The sequence below is a fragment of the Larimichthys crocea genome, chromosome X (assembly GCF_000972845.2).
Source record: "Larimichthys crocea isolate SSNF chromosome X, L_crocea_2.0, whole genome shotgun sequence".
NCBI lineage: Eukaryota > Metazoa > Chordata > Actinopteri > Sciaenidae > Larimichthys > Larimichthys crocea.
Window position 1 is genome coordinate 10661261 of NC_040020.1, and position 24292 is coordinate 10685552.

The following is a 24292-nucleotide window of genomic DNA, read 5'->3' on the forward strand; positions in this document are numbered from 1 at the left end:
GAATGATGCAATTATAATGATAATATATATAACTAACTCACTCTCTAATCTTTGAGTCCTTCATTTTGAAACTGTTCACAGATCAGTTAGATGATGATGATCACTTCTTCTATGGACAGTGAGTATAGGCGGTGTGCTGTTAGGTTTGTTGTTAAATCAGTTTAACTGAGAAGTATGTTTCATCTTTCTAAATATGACGAAAACTTTAATATACACATTGTGCGAACAGCAGGAGAATGAAACTAAAGTAGAAATGTACTGTAGTGAAACTGAACTGTGTTTACTGAATGAAGAACGCTATAGTATCCTGTAGGTACCAAAAATCATTTTGTTAAGCTCTAATCAAGAAAGAAGCTGTCCTGTTTCCACTTGGATATATATTGAATATATATTATTCGTCATTCCTCCTATTAGTAGCTGTATTTAGCCTTCTGTCTGTAAAGATATTTGTTACAGCGACATGCATATTTTACAGTCTGTACTTCGTTATTAAATCAGATAGATTGAATATATATATTGATAAAGTACTGTGTGACATCATGAGTTGTTTCACAGGTCACATAGTCAGTCATCAGTTCAGTGTGTGTGTTTCCTCTCGCAGATATTCAGAGATGGAGTGTGTCTATAAATGGCTCCAGATGTCAGGCTGTATTAAGAATCGTTTGCTCCTTCTCTTCCCTCCTCTTCTTTGGTTCAGCTCAACAAATCATCTCAGAGCTCTCTTCCTGTCCAGCACTCTATCCAGGAACAGGAAACATAGCACAAAGAAAGCAAAACAGAGCAGTGACAATGTAACCAGCAGCAGATCAAAGAGAGGAGACTCCTTCATGTCTGACACAGTAAAGAACTGGAATAGATTTTGTACTCATAGGGCAAACACCCTGTATGATAATTCTGTTCATATTTTGAAACAGTTGATCATTCTTTTTCTATTGAATTGCCTTGAAAAGTGGCTTGACATGCTGCAATCCTATTACCACTGGATAAACAATACTGACTATTAAACCAGTGAGGAAAGACATTTTCTTTATGTTGTCTGTCACAATATGAAATAATATGAAATCATTCTTTTGGTCCATCCAGGCTCTGCCTGTGTGGAATGTGTTTCCTCTTTAAACTTCATTCTGACTTTGAACCAGGCTCATGTCATGTATGTTTGTGTCCAGAGGTCACTGTGTTAGTCGTGCTTCTCTTATAACTGTGAGTTCTCTTATAATTTTATTGTATCACACTTTAAAACTCCAGGACCAGGACTTTTATTCTAACACATTCACTCCGACTTTAAGCTTAAACTTATTGTTTAATGTTAGCTATATTATACTGTTTATTCACTGACTCATGCTTGGTCAATCCGTCACCCGACTTGGCAGTGCTCAGAAAACAATACACTATACAACACTCCTTACACTTCCATTCTGTTTCACTGCTACTGAAGCCTAAAAGATGGACACATTTAAGTGTACATTTCCTGTTTTGGGTGATGTCCAGCTGGATCCAGAAGACTTGCAAGTGGGGTTCGTCTTTGTGAACCCTGATGCACTGTGTGTGTGGACCAGAGACATGATTGTTCTATTACCATATTGTGTACAATATCACACAACTGGACTACAAACTGTCATCCATCTCACACAGATCTGAGCAGATACCTTTCTATTTAGGGGCTGTGGCTCAGGAGGTAGAGCCATCCACTAATCAGATGTTCAGCGGTCGATCCCCAGCTCCTCCAGTCTGCATGTCAAAGTATCCTTGGGCAAGATACTGAACCCCAAGTTGCTCCTGAAGGCTGTGCCATCAGTGTGTGAATGGGTCAATGAGATATGTAGTGTAAAAGAGCTTTGAGTGGTCGGAAGACTAGAAAGGTGTTATATAAGAACAGTCCATTTACCATTTCAGTCACTCCAGCTGTCTACAGAGTGAAACAGCTCATGCTATATGTGCGTAAACATAACCTGAAACAGTCAAAGTCCATTTTCTTTAGGCCCCCTGCTACCTCAGAGACCTGCTCCGCCACCACACTCTGTCGCACAGTCTCTGCTCCTTTTGATGCCAACCTCCTGTCTCCACCACTAAGGACCAAGCACCGAACATGGGGTTACAGAGCCGTCTCCATAGCTGCCCCTTCCCTCTGGAACTCACCTGTCTATGTTTCAAACAACTCAAAACTTAAAACTCACCTTTTCAGAACTGCTTGTAATGACGCGTGTGCAGTACTCGAGTTGAGGGGGGATGGGGGGGGATGCCATCCCCCCTGTGGGGAAAAATGGTCAAAATCATCCCTCTTCTAAAATGGTCATCCCTTCTTATGACAGCGGTTTTCAAAGTGTGAGGCGCGCCTCCCTTGGGGGGCGCCAGAGGACTTCAGGGGAGGCGCGGCGGGGGAAAAAATAAAAATCTATCTTACAAAGATATGTGCCTCATCACTGTGCGGTGAAAACTCGGCGAGCTAGCCCCCAAAGAGTAGCAACAAAATCCACAAAATGACACAGTATGTCCAGCGCGAAGAAACGCTGCTAATGTCTCCTGCTATGTTTCTGCTTTAGTTTGAATCAGTCACGAAGCTTCTGGTTGTTACATAAAGACAAAGAGGCTTTGACAGTGAAGTGTGACCTCTTGCTGCGATATACTACCTTTGGGTTTACTTCATTCTGGATCGTCATTGGTGGGTCAAAGGTGAATGTGGGCGGTACTAATAGATTCTCCTGACTCTGATTGGTCGACAGGTGTCAGGTGTCAATCATCCACACTCTGTGTTGTTTTAGCCTTAGCAGCAGCTAGCTGCTACCTGCTGATTCATATTCTTTAATACCGCTTGTTTCAAACATCGCGTCGTCTTAAAACTCGAAGTCTTCTTTCCTCCTCCTTAAATTGTGTTTTTTTAAGTGAAGATTTTTAACAAAAATGTGTTTAAATGTATTTAAATATGTTTGAAAACACACAAAGATGTTAAAAACATACACAAAGATTGTGTTTAAAAAAATATTTGAGCACATTCACAAATAAAGATATTTAAAATGTTTTTACAAATATGTTTAAAAAAGATGTGAATGACATGATGTCCATAGTTAAGTGGTTATTCTTTCTTTCCGATAAATAGTATTGTCTTGTGCAGGCCGTGCAACTGAGAATGCAAGCTATGAATCAGATGGGATTTAGGATTTGCCATGTCTAGCAAGTCACCCTAAAATTGACTAGAATGCAGGAAATTGCATCTAAGAAATGCAAAATTTCCTGGGGGAGGACCCCCAGACCCCCCTGCTGGAAAATATGTCACATAAATGAAAAATTTCACCATCCCCCCTGGTTTCATTTTACAACTTGACTACTGCACGTGTGGTATAGTTAATTCTGTTGTTTGATGATTTTAACTCCTGTAAAGCATCATAAGAAACACTCTGTGAATACAATGTATTATCATGACTGATTCCAGGAGTATCTGTGCTCTCTCGTCCAGCAGGTTCTCATGGATCGTGGCTGCTGCTGTGGTCCTGCATGACGTCCACTACACATATTATTGCTGTCATTATTGCTATCATATCTCCATTACAGTTTATAGTTAGTTAATGGTTTGCTGCTGCTGTGCATCTGTGTCTCTCTATTTCTCTCTATTTATCCACCCTCTCTCTAGCCGACCCTCTCTATCTGGATGACCGTCTACCAATGAGCCTTGTTTGGGTCTGCTCGAGATTTCTGCCTGTTCAAAGGAAGTTTGTCCTCGCCACCGTCACCAAGTGCTTGCTCATGGTGGAACTGTTGGTCTCTGTTAATAATATTATAAAGAGTACGGTCTAGACCTGCTCTGCATGGAAAGTGTCATGAAATAACTTTTGTTATGATATGGCGCTATATAGATAAAAGAGAATTGAAATTGAATTTAATTGATGATTATATATGATCATGAATGATGATGATGATTATTATATACAGCCTCACAGCTAATGTGGAGTATTGTAAAACAGACAAGTGTCAGCTGAAGGGTGTACACTGCATTTCATTTTCAGCAGCAGAATGAAAGACAGTAAAACTAGAAAAGCATCTTAAAAAACAGGTTTTTATTTTTGAAATATAACATCAGGTGGTGAAATGTCACACAGACACGATTGTTAAATGATAACAGCAGTAAAAAACAGAGCATTTCATCATGGGAATTACAAACATGATTTAGACGTACATGTAACATATTTTCACACTATTCTTCCGAGGAAAATGGATTTGGGATATTTGTCCCTCAGAGAGGACCACTGCACAACGAAATAGTCTGATATTGGGTACAAGATTTTCCCTGTGAGTGACAGCGTCTGCACCCGGCAAATACTCTCAACGTAAACTATCAGGACTTTCTTCATTCCCAGAATTCCAAGCAGGAGTCCTGCCACACATAAGGGAACACAGGTCCCCGGGCCATTACAGAGCACCTGAAACAACACACACACACACACACACACAGACACACACCCAGACAGAAAAGAGGGGGATGAACACATTTCCAGGAAGTGACACGTACTTGGTGGTTCATAAGCTTCATAGAAAGGAACCTCATGAATTCTCATGTCACATGACAGAAACTGGTTAAAGGAACAATTCGGAGCAATGTGAATCTGCCGTTTAATATTAAGATCTGTTTAATGTCTGTGTGTCCAGTACAGACAGACTGCAGACAGGGAGGGGTGGTACATCTGAGCCACAGCAACATGTGAAAAGAAAGATTTTATGTAAAGAGCTACAAACCTGCAGAATGTCTTTCACTGTTTTCATTTGCAGACCTGAATCCATATATACACAGCTATCATTCATATTATCATTCAGCTATCATTCATATTATCATTCATTTTCTGCTCAAACAATGCAAAGAAACAACACAATGCTATTGTTTCAACCTGTGAAGAGTTCAAAAAACAAGATTTGGTAAAAAACAACAACAACAAAAAAACTATCCTGAATGCCCTCTATCAGTGTGTCACTGCTGGCTGACACGCACTGTGTCTCTGTCAGTTAAGTCAGAACTGAACCGTCTTTTCCTCAAAACTCTAAACTTTACTTCTCAACTCTTTTTATGGTCAATAGTTTGTTTTTGATTCCAGTTACTTTGGAGGTACAATCAGCATTGTTTGGGCATCCAGCACCTATTGCAAAAGAATAGTGACAACCACAGCAATGCTTTTTATTACTTTTACACTTTCGTTAAGATTTGCTTCAAATAATCACCTTTTCACTACCGATATTAAACTTGACTTTAGTTAAGTAGAAAATATTTCTGTGACTTTTGTGACCTTGACCTGTACACAGTGAATATTTTCACTTTTTCAAATCTTTCTATTATATGATGAGAAAAAAAAGCTCAGAGTTTATGTCCACATCTGATGTGAGGTCACAGGTTCTTAGTGAAAAAGGCTTGAGCTAGAGGACAGTGCAGGAAATGAATGTGTGTTTGTTGTTGAGATCTTGGGATTTGGAGAGTCATGTGACAAACAAGCCAACCATGACGGAGCTGAACTGTCCTTCAACACTCAAAGTGAAGATCTGTGCTAAATAGTGTGAGGAGAAACTGGTGCTCTGTGGTGACTCAGTGGCAGCGGTAAAGGCAGCTCAGGGAGATTCAAAGACAGAGGGGGAGGGGACTGGGATGAAGAAGTGGCCTCAGGACTGAGGGAGGCTGAGGGAGTTTGGGTTTACAGGAAACCAGAAAGAGCTGCACTGGAGTCTGGAGAAGTCATCACACAGCTCCACAGTACAGACACAGCAGCCCTGAAATATCCTCTGCACATGGCTGCCCTGCACTCTGCCTTCACACAGCACACTTCTATACTGCTCATCCCGTGAATACTGTTATATGTTTATATCTTTTTCTTAGATCTTTTTTACTTCTTTATATATTATAATTCATGTTTATTGCTGTTTGCATCAGGGACATGAGGGAAACACTATTTCAATTCTGTGTATGTCCTGTACACATAGCAGCGTTGATACTAAGGTGACTTGACTTCTATCACTCTACAGCCCAATAACATACACAACAGTTACTGTACACCCGTGAAATCAAACACTTCATTAACAGCACGTTCATATGTTCACTGGGAAAATGAATTGCCATTGTGCAATAAATAAAGTTAGGCATAAGGCAGCAGATTTCACCACTCGGCCTTAAGCTCACTCTGCCCGCAGGAAACACAACTCTGGAGATGGAAATCTCATTTTCCCTTCAATCTGCTTATTGCCAGCTTTCACAGTTTTACAGTAACTTCACTTCCATCCATCCTTCTCCTGTGACCACTTCAAATCAAATCAATTTTATTTGTATAGCCCAAAGTCACAAAGTACATTTGCCTCAGAGGGCTTTACAATCTGTACAGGGAGTGACACCCTCTGTCCTTAGACCCTCGGTTCGAGTGAGGAAAAACTTGCCCACAAAAAACCTTTAACAGGGAAAAAAGGTGGAAGAAACCTCAGGAAGAGCCACAGAGGAGGGATCCCTCTCCCAGGACGGACAGACGTGCAATGGATGTCACGTGTACAGAACAAATCAACACAAACATCTTGTAGAATTATCAGGGTCGTAGGTAGCTGGAGCCTATCCCAGATGGCATTGGGTGAGAGGCAGGGTACACCCTAAACAAGTTTAACTTCCTTTCTTACAACACAAACATCAGAGACCTAGCAGAGATCTTTTCTTCTGTCCCAGCACTGTGAAAAAATCTGTTTTGTGTGTCAAAGACTTTTTTTCTTTTTTGCTGTGGAATCAAAAAGTATCAAAGTTTAGAATTCTGGTGGCCCTCGCCAGATAAAGATGATCTGGTAAAATCCCCTTATGGCAGCACCAGTACCATGCAGGTCTACAACTGCCCCTCAAGCATGCTGCAGTCATAAGCCTGACTGGAACATTCCTGGCATCACTTCCCTGGCACTAAGTCCCGGCTTTGTTTCCAACCGGCCACCAATAATCAGAGGATTCTGCTGGACCCACATTCAGAGGGACCGGTCACAGGTCTGGAATCTGCTCTCACTACTCTCAACACACAGTTCACACAGACAAGAGACAGACAAGCTACACTATCTGTACTTTGTCAGAGGTGATGAGCTGACACAGTTTAATTCAAACGTTCTTACTTAGACTGTCCTCAGTGGAGGAACCTGACCCTTTCTGTTCAATGCTGATGTTAAAATGTCATTTTTAAATGTTGTGAAGAGCACAAATTCAATTCCATTCACTTCCATTGTACTGGGTGGGGGCAGAAATCTGAGACAAATAAACCAGAAGGATTTTTGGAGGGAAAAGAAAAGATGTGTGGAATGTGGTTAAACCACATTAAAGTAATACATGACGGGGAGACAAGAGATTCTAGAGATTATTTAGGGTTGAACAAAGTCAGATTCACCAACATGGACAGACATTTCACGGTCCAACCCTAACAGGTGTGACTGCAGATCCATAGACTGTACTACAGCATCAAACCTTAGCTGGATTTGGTCTTTGTGACAGATGAGGACTGCTTCATGGCATTCTCCATCATTTAGCATCATGTTGATGATGAACTGCGATGTGTCAGGGACTTATCCACCACTCCCAATTATGAATTATGATCATACCTGCTGACAGATATTGAGTGTCAGACAAAGTTCATTCTACGAGGTCTGATGATGTGAGCTGACTGAATCATTTAACCTTCTTTGAAAAATAAGAGGAACAAGCAGAGATAAATATTAAATAATGACAAATATTTACTGGTGATCATATGACCCTGCCAGATCACCATGATGAGTTACCGCAGTGACTGCTGCCTCATTTCAACAGCAAAAATTTGATAAAGAGGAAGATGATTTTGATGCTGACTTCGGTGTGCCTCCTCCACACTGACCACAGGTCTGAGGTGTTTGTGTTGGACAGCTGCTTTGCACAGCTGTTCAGCACAAACACCTATCTGTGTGTGTCACTCTCTGACAGCTGGTGTGTCGTTTCAGTGTCACTCTTTGTCTCTGAGGCTCCATTAAACAAACAGTCTGAACCTCATCTACAGGTTAAGTCACGTCACTACCTATAAAGATGTCATACATATTAAGCCTGGTACCTTTATGGCAGCTCTACTCAGACTTGTTGTGTGTGGCTGTGAGTCTAGAGGCACTGATCCAGGTGCAGTAAACAGCTGTCTGATGGGGAGCAGCAGGTCAACAACTTCAACTCAAACTGTGTTGAATCTGTACTTGTAAGAGGTCAGGCGCGCAGATAGGTTTGAGAAACTGGGGGGGACGAAGCTCATGAAAATCATTACAAATTATTAACTGTCATCACACACAGAAACCCCCTCACAAAAATGCTAAACTCGTTTTAAAAAATGCTGAGAAACTGGGTGGGCTACGTGCGTTTAGTCAGTCCTTGTTAAACAGTAGGCCTATGCTCGTGCGTGGCGAGGAAAGTCAGATTAACATTAAAACGGCATTACGTTATTAATGTCCAACGGGGTATTTACATGTAGGCTACAGGCTACGCGGAGACAGAAGGCGAAAGTTTGTCTCTTGCCTCGTACGATTTTACTTTCACGAGAGGACATTGCTTCGAGACTCTCAGAAATGGAATGTGGTGTGATGAAGTATATATTTAAAAAGTACAATTTACTTACAGAAGTGACTTTTTGAAAAAATGACGCAATAGTCTTTTGCTTTTTTGTTGTCCTTCTCATCATGCCATGCCGTGCTGAACGTGCAGCTAGCTGTCCAAGTGATCAGTTGGTAACCGTGGCAACCAAAGTCGACGACGACTCCACACTCTTTGCTGCACAGTCCAAACGAGTCACTTGCTTGATGCGTACGCGTTGTTACACACAACGCATGCACATCAGCACACACCTCAGTAAACCAAATATTATGTTAATTCATATTTTGGTTTCCTCGTGATGCTTGAATCAGAAGATTTGAAGAAGACAAAGTTTAAAAAAAACAACAAAAAAAAACAAAACGTTAAGCTACATAAAAGTGGGTGGGACGGATCTACGGTCATTCAAAAGTGGGTGTGTCATGACACACCTGACACACCCACTATCTGCGCCCCTGTAAGAGGTCATATAGTGCTGAAGGTCATGTTGACGGGATCAGGATTGAATATGTTCTAAAACATGTATATTTCTATTTATACCAGCTTTCCCTTTAACATCTCGATTGTGGGAAATCTGAAGCTGTTGCAGTTTTGGATTTTTGTAAGATTGCTGCATCAGTTTGATGATACACTGTAACTGTACTTTCTCAGTTTGGTTTTCCACTGCAGCTGACTGCAGCTGGTGGAATTCTTAGCTGATTGTTATGGTGACGATGGATAAAACATCAGAGACTTCATCTTCAGCGAAAAAAAACATTTTGTGAAAATGTGGGTTGATTTAATTTTTTTTTAAATTGTGTTTTCAATCTGCAGTCAGGTGTCGATTCTCTCTGACCAATCAGCAATCTGCACTCCACTGTTTAGTATTAGCTCACTTTGAACCCTGAGGTGACAAAAACTCTCCACAGCTACTGACAACACTGTAACACGAGGAAAACCACAGAAGAAGAAGTCTCTGCTGAAGTCTGTGGAAAAGATGTCCACATGCATACTTTGCATTATTAATATAAATGGATGGATTAAACTTTATGGTTCAAAGCTAGATAATATTAAATATGTTCTAGAATGAGAGTATATTTTGAAATCCAGATTATTGATGTGACAGATGTTGTGTAATTCAATAAGCCTGATGTTGTTATTCAACCAGTTAAATGTCAGCACTGTTCTATTTTATGTACAGCACTTTGTGTCAGCTGCAGCTGTTTTTAAATGGCTTTATAAATAAAGTTGAGTTGAGTTGAGAGTTGAGCACTGTACATTTCACCCTGTTAGTGCGGAGTGAAGGGTTTAAATCTATCTTTTAAGTCTTACTTAAAGTGTGTAAAATTTGATTATCTATTGGCAGATCATATTCTTGATTATGTTTTCATTCAGGTGTCATCATGTTTTGTTACCTTCCAATGAACCCTTTATGTCTAGTTCACCATGTTTATAACAAGCAGCAACCTCCATGACTGTTCAGTGAATCCAGCACGCAGGTGCCAAAAACAAATGACTTCTTTAAGCAGTGAACCACTGTACGTCTATAACGATGGAGAACTCACAGCACACAGAAGACAGCAGTGCTCACAGTCTGCAAGACAGGCTGAGACATCCTGATTCTAGTATCAAGCTCCAAAAACACTGAACACTGGACGCTGGTGTGTGTGTGTGTTGTGTGTGTGTGTGTGTGTGTGTGTGTGTAAGGGTACAGAGCTGGGTGCACTCACCATGTCAGGTCTGAGTCTGAACACCAGAGGGAGAGAGTAGCGCAGGGCGTTCAGGGTGCTGATAATAGAGGAACACCAGGACTGATGCACCTCCCTGCTCCGTGGGATCCGACAGATGGTGAACTGGAGAACGAAGATGCAAGCGAGTTTATGACGAGTTCATCTCTCAGATTTCACAGCAAATTAACGTCTGTGTTCAGTCTACACTGCCACACAACAATAACAGTTTAGATCACCTTAAATTAGAAAACTTATTCTGCCTCCACATCATTAAAATTTCCATCCTGTCACCCCCCTCCTCGCAACATCCCCAGTGTCTATCTGCACTAGAAGCTGTTCAATGAAAGCAACATATCACAGAAAAACATCTGTGGGCACAAAAAGTGTCTGTAGATTATCCTGAAAAACTGACTCATTATTAACATGTGTCTTCATCAAGCTGTTAATCACTAAGCCAATCAAACAAAAAGAGTGTGAAATCTTTCATTCAGATAAATGTTCATTCCTGGAAGGAAGTCTGTATTTGTCTCAGCACTTGTACTTTATGAAATGACAATAAAGTTGTAAATAAAAAAAAACTCTAGAGAAGTACAGATGAACAGTGTAATCATGACACCTGCTGGTGATATTAACACTGCACCACTTACTTATTTCATCATTGTCATCTCAGAAAGTCAATAAACACTCTGCTGTAACTTCCACACACTCTCTCTTGACTGTGCCAAATGTTCACTTCATTCACCGTGGATCTGCTTATAGAGTGTAACCTGAAACAGGACTTTCTCTGTTTAAACCAACTGTCAATGATTTTCAAACCGCTTCATTTAGATTACATAACTTAAAACATCATAGAGTTCAACTCTCTATGAATTGTTTGAAGTTCCACCAAAGAGTCATTTACCTTCTGTACTTCTCTCATGGGTGACTGTCATGACAGGACATTGGCCCTATGGAGGAGCCCTCACTCACTATAGGCCAAGTACTTTGATACTTGATCTGAATGCAGAACATTTAGCTTATGGTGGAGAATTGCATTGTTGTATTGGTACTTTTATTTAAGTAAAGAATACAAAATACTCCCACTGATCAGAGCTCACCTGTCTATCTAGCCGTCTGTCTGTCTGTCTGCCAGAGCTGCAGCTCACTTAGGACACACAGGACAGCAGGCTGCCAGATTATCAGCTTAGGTTTCCCCATATCTCACTCTATGTTTTGCAGGAAACACACAAACCTGGCATCTCTATTTAGGTCTTACTGGTAACACTGTGAGGAATCTGTGAGGAGAATGTACCTGTGATTCAGAGTGTGAGGGAGGTTTCGAACGTTCAAAGGCGCAGATTTTCTCCTCACTCATCTTGTCCGTGTCAGCGATAACATAGTGTCGAGGTGTGTAGGCTGCACTGAGGCACTCCATCAGCCGTAAGATCTCTGAGGTGTGACCACCTGAAAAACACAATGAACACACAAAGAAAACACAATGAGCTCACTAAACAGAGAGATTACACTCTGATGGCAGATTCTGGCATGGAACAAACTCCTTCTTTCAGTTTCCGACACACATTCTTCAGCATCTCATACATTCTACAGCTTCAGACTGACTGTCAGGAACAGAACGCCCCTGTCCACACACTGTTGTGTACGTTTGGCCAGGCTCCAGTTTTCCATGATTTGGTCTGGGTGCCTTAGTTCCAATGAAGAGAAATGTTAATGCCACAGCATACAGTGAAATGTGAAAGAAGAAGTCCCCCCTGAAGCGAGGCAGCAGCTCCAGCAGCAGGTTAATGCCCATGGTTAGAATGAACAGCAGTCTGAGGAGTTTGGGCCATGCATCAGATGATATTAATGTCAGGAGCCAATCAGAACACACAGCCTCAGTCTGTTGGTAACTTGCTCTGCTTTAATGTTCAAATATAACATATATATTTTTAGGTATCGTCCCAGATTTCGAATTCGGAGGTGTAAACACTTGTAAAGATCTCGTTTAATAGATTGCTCCGTCCCCGGTGTTTCGGTTTAACGGGTGACCCTGTTAACTGGTGACCGTCAGTGGAAGGCGTCAGCTGTTGTAAACTGTCCTCATGCATGCTTCGTTGTTTTGTTTGTTATTCTTAACAGACGGTCGCAAGTTAACGTAGCCACCACTTAATACGGAACACCGGTGTTATGAACACTTCAGCACCACAGTCCAGCAGCTCATAGCAGCAGCTAAGGAAGTCCGCTAACGGAGGAACGTGTACTGCTGGTTCGTGCTTGTGCTCTTCAATTTCAAATAACAGCTGACGTCATAAAGAACAACATATGTGACGTCAGAAGAACAGAACGGAAACGTACCGCGGTTCACAGACGTAACAGCGCGTTCATGTAATTAACGTTACCTGAACCCGCAACGATGAGAACAGCGACCGGACCTTTGGTTCCGGGGCGACATTTGGATCCAGTTTTCAGAACAGCATAGAACCGAACAAGAACCAGCAGACAGAGAAGAAACACAGCTAACACAGCTACCAGCACCGCCATGACGGCTACGGCAGCCCGGAACGACCAAACCAGGTCAAGTGCTACGAGGGTTTTTATTCCCTGCGTTCAGGCTGTCAGGTACATGACATAACCTGTCAGTAATACAGTGCTCGCAGCTGAGTTAACATATATATATATATATATATATATATGGCCAAAATGATTAGAACACCTGGCAGATCTGAAAATACTGACCTTTTTTTGCCTCCAAAACATGATTTCATTTCATAATGTTCATGAAACATGCAGATGGTTACTCTGAGCATAACAAATATCAGATGAAGTGAGTTCTGCTGATTTTATCCACTTTAACTTAAATATTTAGTATGTCCACCTTTTGCAGCAGTTAAAGTGTTCTCTCATATGGCATTGAAATTGATAATCTAATAGTCTTCCCACAGAATCCTCTTCTGTCTGACCATTTTTTAATAACCTTTGAGTTCATACTACCGGACTATAAGCCTTTGTGTAGAAGCTTCTACAGCAGATGTTTATCTGATAGTGCTGTAGCCAAATTTAAGGAAGTGATTCCTTCAGCATTGAATTCAATGCCATGTCTAACTGTAACAGAGGACTCGTCTACTTCCTTTAGCCCCTCACAAATAGATCATCTTGTTGATAGTATTACAGGCTCATTACGGACAACTATTGCACCTTTGAAAAAGAAGACAATTAAACAAAGAAGGCTAGCACCATGGTATAGCCAGCAGACTCGTAAATTAAAGCAAGAGGCACGTAAATCTGAACGCAAATGGCGTGCCACTAAACTGGAAGAATCTCATCTAGTCTGGCAAGATAATCTCAAAACATACAGGAAGGCTCTCCGTAATGCCAGAGCAGCCTATTACTCTTCTTTAATTGAGGAGAATAAGAACAACCCCAGGTTTCTCTTCAGCACTGTAGCCAGGCTAACAGAGAATCACAGCTCTACAGAACCATCTATTCCTTTAGGTCTAAGTAGCAATGACTTCATGAGCTTCTTTAATGATAAGATTAATACTATTAGAGACAAAATCCATCACCTCTTGCCCTCAACAGGCATTGATCTGCATTCTGATACAGCAAGTTTTGAAACAGCTGTAAAACCTGTTATGTATTTAGACTGTTTTTCCCCCATCGACCTTCATCAAATAACTTTAATCATTTCTGCAGCTAAGCCGTCAACCTGTCTCTTAGACCCCCTCCCAACCAGGCTGCTCAAGGATGTTTTACCTCTAGTTAGTCATTCTTTATTGTGTATATATGTATATGTATATATATATATATATTATATATATTATATTATATATATATATATATATATATATATCTATATATATATATACACTGCTCAAAAAAGGACCACTTTGAAAACACATGAGATCTCAACAGGAAAAGAAATCCCGCTGGTCTATCTTTCCTGATATGGATTGAGTAATGTGTTAGGAACGAAAGGATGCTACATCATTAATGGAAATGAAAACTATCAACCTACAGAGGGCTGAATTTGAAGAAATACGCAAAATCAAAGCAAAAAAATGATGTGGCAGGCTGGTCTATTTTGCCAAAATGTCTTTGTACCAACTCATAATGGTACTCAGTAGTTTGTATGGCCTCCACATGCTTGTATGCATGCCTGACAATGTCGGGGCATGCTCCCAATGAGACGATGGATGGTGTCCTGGGGGATCTCCTCCCAGATCTGGACCAGGGCATCACTGAGCTCCTGGACAGTCTGAGGTGCTACCTGGCGGCATCAGATGGACCAAAACATAATGACCAAGAGGTGTTCTATTGGATTTAGGTCAGTCGAGCATAAGGGCAAGTCAATGGTATCAGTTCCTTCATCCTCCAGGAACTGCCTGCATACTCTCGCCACATGAGGCTGGGCATTGTCGTGCATCAGGAGGAAACCAGGACCCACTGCACCAGTGTAGGGTCTGACAATGGGTGCAAGGATTTCATTCTGATACCTAATAGCAGTCAGGGTTCCATTGTCTACCTAATAGCAGTCAGGGTTCCATTGTCTAACCTGCAGAGGTCTGTGTGACCTTCCAGGGATATGCCTCCCCAGACCATCACTGACCCACCACCAAACCAGTCATGCTGAATGATGTTGCAGGCAGCATAACGTTCTCCACGGCATCTCCAGACCTGTTCACGTTTATCACATGCTCAGGTTGAACCTGCTCTCATCTGTGAAATCACAGGGCGCCAGTGGCAGACCTGCCAATTCTGGTGTTCTGTGGCAAATGTCAGTCGAGCTCCATGGTGCCGGGCAGTGAGCACAGGGTCCAGTACAGGACATTGGGTCCTCAGGCCACCCTCATGAAGTCTGTTTCTGATTGTTTGGTCAGAGACATTCACACCAGTGGCCTCCTGTAGGTCTTTTGTAGGGCTCTGGCAGTGCTCATTCTGTTCCTCCTTGTACAAAGGAGCAGATACTGGTCCTGCTGATGGGTTAAGGACCGTCTACGGCCCTGTGCAGCTCTCATAGAGTAACTGCCTGCCCCCTGGAATCTCCTTCATGCTCTTGAGACTGTGCTGGGAAACACAGCAAACCTTCTGGCATGGCCCTTATTGATGTCCCACCCTGGAGGAGTTGGACTACCTGTGCAACCTCTGTAGGGTCCAGGTACTGCACCATGCAACCTGTAGTGTACCTGTTGTTAATTTCATTGTATGTATGTATGTGTGTGTGTGTGTGTGTGTGTGTGTGTGTGTGTGTGTGTGTGTGTGTATGCATGTATGTATGTATGTATGTATGTATGTATGTATGTATGTATGTGTAAGCCAATGTAGTCATATTCCATCATTTTGATTGCATTGTGTCGTACAGGTTATTGCTGCTAATAATATTGACTGTTTGAATGTTATTGTTGTTTTGCTTTTTTTAAATATTATTGGTTTATATTACAAAAGTATATTGCCTGAGGAAAAACTACGCACTATACTGTCATCTGGAAGCTGCTATCTCCGATCATCCGTAAGGCACGTGAATGCAGCATGTGTTCAAACAGCGGAGGCTGAGCAGCATCAGGACCAGGATGGGCAGCTAGCAGCTGGTCTGCGTCTCTGCATGAGCACCAGCGACCCGTGAAGCTCGATGACAGGTGGGTAACACACCGTCACACTCATACAGTGTGTGTCATTCCGCTCTTGATCTAAATGCGTATATGCGCGTGCTGTCATCAGGTTGCTATGTATGTTGTGCGGCTCAAACCGTGCTGCTGCGCTACAGGTGCACGCAGGCTGTCTGCACGCACACGGCCGCGTCCTTCACGAGATCACTGTCTCCCCGCGCAGAAGGTCATTTTAAGAGGTAGCTTGTCCCGGTGGACTCATCAGCGTTTACAAATCTACTGCATACACACACACACACACACACACACACACACACACACACACACACACACACACACACACACGGAGGCACGCACGCCCTGATTCAACACATTAAAATGATAAATCAAATAGCCCTCTGCCAGCTCTGGGCCTCCAAGTGTTCTAATAATAATAATAATAAGATGCAGACCAAGACCCGATCAGTTATCAGCTTTCAGGATGCCAGCTTGGCATCCTTGGTTGAGTTATTATTAAAATCATTACTTTGCAATAAGCCATCAAAAGTTGATAAGTCATATGTAAGTAAAAATGTTGATAAGTCATTAATAAATGCTGTGGTTAAGTTGCTAAAGACCTTCAAGACCAGCAGTAAACTGGCTTCTCCAAATGTGTTATGAACTGATTAATAAAACATCAGTAAATCATTTATTAAACAGAAATAAAGTCATTAGTTAAAACTCATAAACCCTTTATGAGCCCTAACCTGTCAGGTCTAGAGTGTAAGATTTATTGGGCTTTATAATAATAATAATAATAATAATAATAATAAATTTTTTTATAGGCGCCTTTCTGTCACCCAAGGACACCTACAATAAATGAGAGTAGACAGAAAATAACAAACAAAACGAATCAGATGGAAAAGGCTAATTCAAACAGGTGGGTTTTAAGTGCAGACTTAAATTGTGAGAGTGAGTTCATGTTCCTTGTGATGGGGGGTAAAGAGTTCCAGAGCTGTGAAGCAGAGCGGCTGAAAGCTCTGCTCTCCATGGTGGTGAGTATCTACAAAATATGGCAGAAAATGGAATATTATATAATCATATATAGACTCAATTGGTCTTCTTCCACAAATTCTACCATGTTGAATTGCCACGTTTCTACAATAGACTAAAGACAACAGACTAAACAGGCTTCAGCTAGGGTCTTGTGGTTCTGATGTATTTTGCAGCCACCATAGTTTCTCATACTTGCTTAGAAGGGGGTTGATGTGAGCCGGTTGCCATCAGCAACTACACCACTAGATGCCACAAAATCCTACACACTACATAAACAATTTCCTCTTACCTCCCTTAGACCCACTGAAATCCTGCTAAGTAGAAAACCACAGAAGAGGAAGTGACAGGGAGGAAGGATGGACTCCATCTCTATGATGGGCGGCAGTAGGAGCCCTGTGTTTCTCACAGCCTCCTCCTCCCACCACCACCACACCCAGACCTGTTTCCTGCCCAACGGCATGAATAATGGAGTTGGAAACACAGCGAGTGCCTGTCTGTCAGCCCAGCCCACAGTGGCCATCCTGGGCTCAGGTGACTTCTCCAAGTGCCTGACCATACGCCTGCTGCGCTGCGGCTTCCATGTGGTGGTGGGTAGCCGCCATCCTAAATTGGCAGCCCAGTCATTCCCGCATGTGGTGGATGTGACACACCATGAAGATGCTGCGGGGAAGGCTGGCATCGTGTTCCTGGCAATCCGCCGTGAGCACTACTCTGTCCTATGGGACCTTAAGCATCTACTGGAAGGTAGATAACAACACACACACACACATACAGACACGTACACACACACACACACACACTCACACACACACGCACACACACACACACACACACACACACACACACACACACACACACACACACACACACACACACACAGAGTCTCATTCAAAGGGAATCCGACCTGGTGGCAGACATCAAGAATAACTACACAGAAATAGCCAGTCTCCTCTCTGATGGTCTTGTTTGTGTATGTAGGCCACACAGAGGCATCAGGATGAAATTTGGTCTTTTTGTCCTCTAGGCAAGATCTTAGTGGATGTGAGTAACAACAGGAGGGTGAACCAGTATCCAGAGTCTAATGCTGAATATCTGGCTTCACTGCTGCCAGACTCCATCGTGGTCAAAGGCTTCAATGTCATCTCAGCCTGGGCCATGCAGCAGAGCAGCCCCAAAGACGCCAGCACACAGGTACAATGTCACAGACAACAGAAAGCTTCTCACAGCGTGCAACAACATTCTGTCACCAAGATGGGTGAATGGAATACAATTGGCTGACAAGGTCATGTGATAACACCTGAGCCATCTTGAGAGAAAGGACATGACTTATGGTTGAAAGCTCCAAAACAAGATAGTAGATGAAGTTCTGATTATTTAGTCAATTCCAAAGGTAGAGAACAAACATTCATGCTGTTGTGCTGTAGTGTCGCCATTACTATAGATGGTTGTGTTCAGCTTTAACACAACCAAACAAACAAATCAGTAGTCAGTCTATTTTAAAAACACTGTGATTCATTAGGATCTGTGTTTTTTCATATCGTAGGAGAGCACATTGTATGTGACAGTCTGTGGGACTGCTTTCTCTTTTCCACACATTCATTCTGTTATAATTCAGGCAAGGATGATAAAAAAAAAAAAAACTAATTCACTCATAACAGTGGAACTACTGGTAGTAGAATAAATCCTGAAATAATCCCTCAGCCAGTCAGCTGCCCTTATCAGTGGATTGGATTCTAAAAGTACAGGTCACACCTTCAGAAATCTCAGTTTTCATACAGGGTACTTGGTGTGCCAGGTGAGCTACTATTTTGGAATAACATGTTTTGACATACATAAGGAGAGCACACATCAAGTCACTGCTGAAAGGCTTTGAAAGGAAATATTCTATATTTTTCTTACTGTCATCAACTGAAGATGTGAACCTTCAAACACAGCTCACAAATACATCAAATACATAGTATCATTTAAAAAATCATTGCATCTCTAACTAGTCTGTCTCTGCACTCCTGGCTCTGTGTAGGTGTTCATTTGCAGTGACTCAGTGGAGGCTCGACAGCAGATTATGGAACTTGCCCGACATCTTAACTTCCAGCCGGTGGATATGGGCACCCTGTCTTCTTCGCAGGACATTGAAAACATGCCCATTCAGTTATTTCCTGGCTGGAAAGGCCCAGTCCTCACTGCTGTGGCCCTCTCCATCTTCTTTTTTGCATACTCTTTTGTACGAGATATCATCCACCCATATGTGAAATACAAACAGAGTGACTTCTACAAGATCCCAATAGAGATGGTGAACCGAACACTGCCCACTGTTGCCATCACTCTCTTGGCCCTGGTGTACCTGTCAGGCCAGCTGGCAGCCGCCCACCAGCTTTACTATGGTACCAAGTACAGGCATTTCCCGCACTGGCTGGAGGGCTGGCTGCAGAGCCGGAAACAGCTGGGCCTCCTCAGCTTCTTCCTGGCTGCTGTCCATGTTCTCTACAGCCTCTGTCTGCCCATGAGGCGTTCTGAGAGGTACCTGCTGCTCAACACCGCCTACCAACAGGTCAGTGGGGTGGAGGGCTCTGACAACATGTTCACACTGACACAACGCTGGCATTGTCCAACAACATTCAACAAGTCAACATTTTTAGAAAGACCATTCTTGACTTTGATATTGATACAGGATCAATATCAGTCCTTTAAGTACAGAGCAAACACACTAGCTTAGCATAAAGACTGCCTCAAAGCACAAATAATCTTTTTTAAATTATTATTCCTGTCTGGATAGACACATTGTTTTTCATCACATCATATTTAGTCGACCCTTTAAAGGAGAGTTAGATTTTGTCCATGACAGTCTGCTGAGGGCTTTCAAAGTGTACGAGGATGCATCTATGGACAGGGTGTAAAAGCTGTACCCAGAACCACTGATAGATTTTAAACATGATCAGACAGTGTGTACCAGTTGACAGGCAGGCATCTATGACAGGTGCCACAAGTGCCAAGGAAGATGATTTATGGCTTTAGATTGCATGAAAGTGCGGTGGGTTCAAGCAGAGGAAACCTGTCATTTTAGTTTTTACCAGCAGGGGTCTGTATTTCTAGTTCAGCCTCCTACTCATGTCTGATCTGCACCTGGAGGGGTAAAAATGAAAGATGTGGTTGTACAGCCCTGTCAGATTTTCTGGTTTCTATAAAGTATTTAACAAGTAAAGCTGCTAACATAGAGATAGTGGATAAAGTTATATGAGGCAGGTTACATTTACAGGTCGTTAAAGGTCAGCAAAAGTGCCATTCCAAAACAGGTCTCTGAATGATATAACAGCCTTGTTTTATCCAGAGCGTGTAGGCAGACATGGTAAAAATAGACGGTTATTGTATAACAGGATAAAGAGACTAAGACTGAATCATTTGAAGTGTTTGGTTAACTGTGTCAGTCACTGTGTATTTTCACAGATGACAGAAGTTTACAGAGTAGGTAACAGATCCTCGTAGAGCCAGCTGAGTATTTTTTGTATATTTGTCTGTGAAACATGAAATGAGGCATGTGTGGTTGCTTGTAGAGCACCTTCCTTCTTCTTGCCACCTTGCCTGCCCATTAAAATGAGAAAATAATTTTAACAAGCTACCGGAAGATTTTGATTTTGTCAAAAAAGGAAGGAAGACCTTGGCAAACATTCATTTTATACTTTTCAGTTTTAGACCAACAACAACAGACCATCCACATACAGAGAAACCTGATGATAGATTTCAGGTGTCAGGTGGCTCTTGAGGTGGTGAGGTTATTATTTTAAGAACCTAAATATTTCAGTTTTGTGTTTATATCTTGCATATTCCTGAATTAATGTGCTTTGATTTAACTACCATGCAGCTAATCTGAGGCATTTTTTTCTGTAAAAACTGTATGTGGGTGTAACATGGGGTTTAAGTGTCATTAGGAAGCAGGCAGTGAAGGCTTTTATACTGTTGTGGGTTAGGGAGGTGTGGCGTGGTCCGATGCCACTGTGGGTTCTCAGCAGGTAAGACACAACCAGTGATGACTTTACTATGTTTATTTCTCATGCAGTACACACAGAACAGCTCCCTCGGGTCGTTTGCAGGCGTCTTCTTATTGAGTGCTGCCGACCGCTGGGAGCATCCGTCCTGTGTCTGCGTCTCTCTCCCAGGTCCAGCACGCTACTGTGTTTTTAAAGGAGAGAGTGATTAGCTCTGGTGTGCTAATCACTCTCACCTGGTGCTGCTCTCCTGAGCCCTCCCCACACTTCTCTCCTGCAGCTGATGCAGTGAAGCACCACGCCCCCTCCACAGGAGGCAAGGGGGATTATGCTCAGGGTGGCCTCAGCGCATCATTGAGTCACCCTTTAAGGAAAAATCCTGGACTGAAAACTGGTGAAAGACTGTTTGAACCTCTAACTCCACATTTCAGTAATAAGTCTTTTCACATGTTTTCAGCATTTATTTTCCAACATATTTAATATATTTTGAAATAAATGTCAGAATTGCCTTAACATGGTCTTTAAACAGCTCACCGTTGTCCCAGGTTGCAGGTTAATCTGACCATGCATACAACAAGATGTTAATGATAGTTATTGTGGTGAAACCCCTCTTGAGCATCTTCTGTGTTGGCAGGTCCATGCTAATGTGGAGAATGCGTGGAATGAGGAGGAGGTGTGGAGGGTGGAGATGTACGTTTCCTTTGGGATCATGAGCCTCGGGCTCCTGTCACTCCTAGCAGTCACCTCCATCCCCTCTGTCAACAGCACGCTCAACTGGAGGGAGTTCAGCTTCATACAGGTACAAACATGTAAACTCTGACACTTAAAACCTGTTAACTCTGAGGGTATACAGAGCGTTTTTAGATAATGATATCCTGGTAAAGTGTAAGTTACACACACACACATGTGTATGCATGTGTGTGACTTTCGCTGAGGTGTGGCTCAGAGGTGAAGGTGTACAGTTTTTTTTCATGCAAACTGCCGCAATTGGATACTAAGAGCGTTAAAAGTACCTGAACTGCCTCCATGAGCTGTGTGTGTTTGGTAATAGGCCAGATCAGCAGCCAAGCCACAGCCAGTATAAACAGTGAAGGCTAAGTAAGCAGCAGGAATAACTTCAGTCCACTGCCAAACTGCAAAGTGTACGCTGGATGTGTGTTACACAGGGTGAAGTTTGTCACATGTGAGTGACTTGTGTGCCTGAACTCTGCTCTCTTTGCCGTATGATCACAGGGCTTGTTCCTCTTTGTGCCCTAATGAGTCTCCCTGTCTTTGCTGCAGTCCACTCTGGGCTACATCGCCCTGCTCATCGCTACCTTCCACGGCCTGCTGTTTGGATGGAAGCGAGCTTTTGAGGAGGAGGCCTACCGCTTCTACCTGCCTCCCAGCTTCGTGGTCGCCCTGGCCCTGCCAGTGTGTGTCATACTGGGCAAGGTGCTTATGCTGCTCCCCTGTGTGGCCCGCAAACTCCACCAGATCCGCCGGGGCCTCGACAGCAGTCAGTACCGGTGTCAGCGCCTGGAGCCCGTGGGCTTGGCTGTCCAGGTTTCACCTGAGAGAGTTACTATCATGTGATCCTTGCAGCACAAAGATGTCTGTTCCTTTTTACTTCTACTGTCATAGTTATATCTGTTTTATTGAACACTCTTCATTCATGTGATTCTCAGTGGAAGGGCATATTATACTTTATGACCAAACAGTCTTTACTGACATGTGAACGACTGTCCTTGTATAACTAGTATGTCACAGTTTGCCATCTAAGTGTAAAACTGAATATTCCTCCCATGACAGTATCTTACCAATATGCTTCAAATATTTCACCAATACATGTACCTGTCCTGGCAGACAGGAGAACTCCACTAGTTTGACACATTGTGTCACTTTACTAGTTCTGCTGGACCTGTAAAAACAGTTGTGTAATAAAAATATCCTCTGTTGCTATGGAGGAGGAACTTTTTAGCATCAAACGGTTAATCAGAAGCTACCAGGGGCTAAATTGTCATTAACGACGATCAAATCAAAAGACACTATTGAGTTCCAGCAAGTGTAGGGTCCAGTGTTTGTGATCGGAGCTTACTACAGGTTTGCATTATGGGAAGTGTAGGATCCAGTGTAATTAACCGCAGGAGGTGTCAGGGCATCTCCGCTACTGCTGCACAGATTTTGATCATTCTCTTTGTTTATCTGTATGGCAGTAAACTGCTGTTATATCCTGTCAATTCAATACATATGTGTTTCAGTAGTATAGTAAGTGTCATAACTCATTACAGTGATGCTGTCTATTTAACATCATCATCAGCATAATGACCATCCAAAGGATATAAGTGAATGCAGGCAGAGCCGTGACACAGTTAAATAATGACAGTCTAGTGTGAGTGCAGTTCTCTGAGGACAGCATGCGGCTGTCTTTCCCCTGACTTCTCTGTCATGTCTTTCTTTGACATTCTGATGTTTTCCATTCGGTCCAAAATAATACTGAATGTGTAAACTCCATAAAAGAAATCTTTATTTTTGCACATATTATTGGTTACTATCATTTTCTTCAGTTCTTGAAACACTTTTGCTTTTGGTGTAGTTGTGTTTTGTCTGTATGACTGTACCACTCAACACAGTGGCCATTTGTCAGGCTCTAATTCATGAAGTCCACTGGACTGATGAAGAATATGACCATGACTTGGTCCTTTCCAGTGTTCACAGTGAGCTGACGGGAGTCTTTTCTGCCATCTCATTCCTGTGAATAATCAGTGAACTACGACATAGTTCGTTACTTTAAATGTATTTATCAGACTCTATTACCACACAGCAATATGTAACTGTAACAGGAAATAAAGCAAAATGTGATGTTCACTGAAGTTCCAGACTCTAATCAAGTGTGTAAACCACAATGGCAGCCTGGCTGTGACCCAGTAACAGTCTATGTTAATGAAATGTGTGTCTGAAGTTGTTATCTCTGTATCTGAAGTGTTACAGCACACAAACTCCTAAAGATGTGTGTGGTTTCTGTTGACGTCTCCTCACAGAGTTTCCACAGAGCACTGAAATGTAGTAAAACCTCTCCAAACAGGCGGACAAGCTGCATCCTAAACAACTGTCTGACTGACTGTCTCAGAAGCTGCTGTCAGGTCACTGCAGAATGTTCTGAAGCAGCAGCGACCTCTGCTGTCTGTCAGTGAAACCTGGAAACAGTCAATCTGCACTCGCTGTGATGAGTTTGAAAAAAGCTTAAAGTCGTTTTGATTGAAGTTTTTCAATTAAATTGTTAAAATCGTTGTGAAGGTCATTGCGGTGGATCAGACTACCGCCATCTTGGCAGTCGTGCCGCCTGAGGAGGGCTGAATGAAGCCTGTTCACTGAAACCAGCCGCTGGTAACAGCATCCACCTGTCAGTCAAAGCATCCACACTCTGAG

The 24292-nt window shown here is 42.5% G+C and overlaps 2 protein-coding genes across 5 annotated transcripts; one reads left to right on the forward strand and one right to left on the reverse strand.

The window, feature by feature from the left end:
* Positions 1–4029: 4029 nt before the first annotated feature.
* alg14 (ALG14 UDP-N-acetylglucosaminyltransferase subunit) lies at positions 4030–12848 on the reverse strand. Its single transcript, XM_010739834.3, has 4 exons — positions 12666–12848; positions 11582–11733; positions 10291–10413; positions 4030–4412 (listed from the first exon to the last, which is right to left on the reverse strand). The coding sequence occupies exons 1-4, from the start codon at positions 12805–12807 to the stop codon at positions 4182–4184; spliced, it is 648 nt and encodes a 215-aa protein (XP_010738136.1). The 5' UTR covers positions 12808–12848; the 3' UTR covers positions 4030–4181.
* steap2 (STEAP family member 2, metalloreductase) lies at positions 12826–23736 on the forward strand. Of its 4 annotated transcripts, XM_027283528.1 has the most exons (8): positions 12826–12885; positions 15222–15421; positions 15709–15899; positions 17203–17648; positions 17929–18095; positions 18925–19452; positions 21519–21683; positions 22166–23736. In XM_027283528.1, the coding sequence occupies exons 4-8, from the start codon at positions 17261–17263 to the stop codon at positions 22457–22459; spliced, it is 1542 nt and encodes a 513-aa protein (XP_027139329.1). In that variant the 5' UTR covers positions 12826–12885; positions 15222–15421; positions 15709–15899; positions 17203–17260; the 3' UTR covers positions 22460–23736. The 4 variants fall into 4 exon arrangements, with proteins under 4 accessions (XP_027139329.1, XP_019121750.1, XP_019121751.1 ...); XM_019266205.2 differs by lacking the exon at positions 12826–12885 and having other exon boundaries at positions 14792–15421; XM_019266206.2 differs by lacking the exon at positions 12826–12885 and having other exon boundaries at positions 14792–15421; positions 15778–15899.
* The last annotated feature ends 556 nt before the right edge of the window (positions 23737–24292 follow it).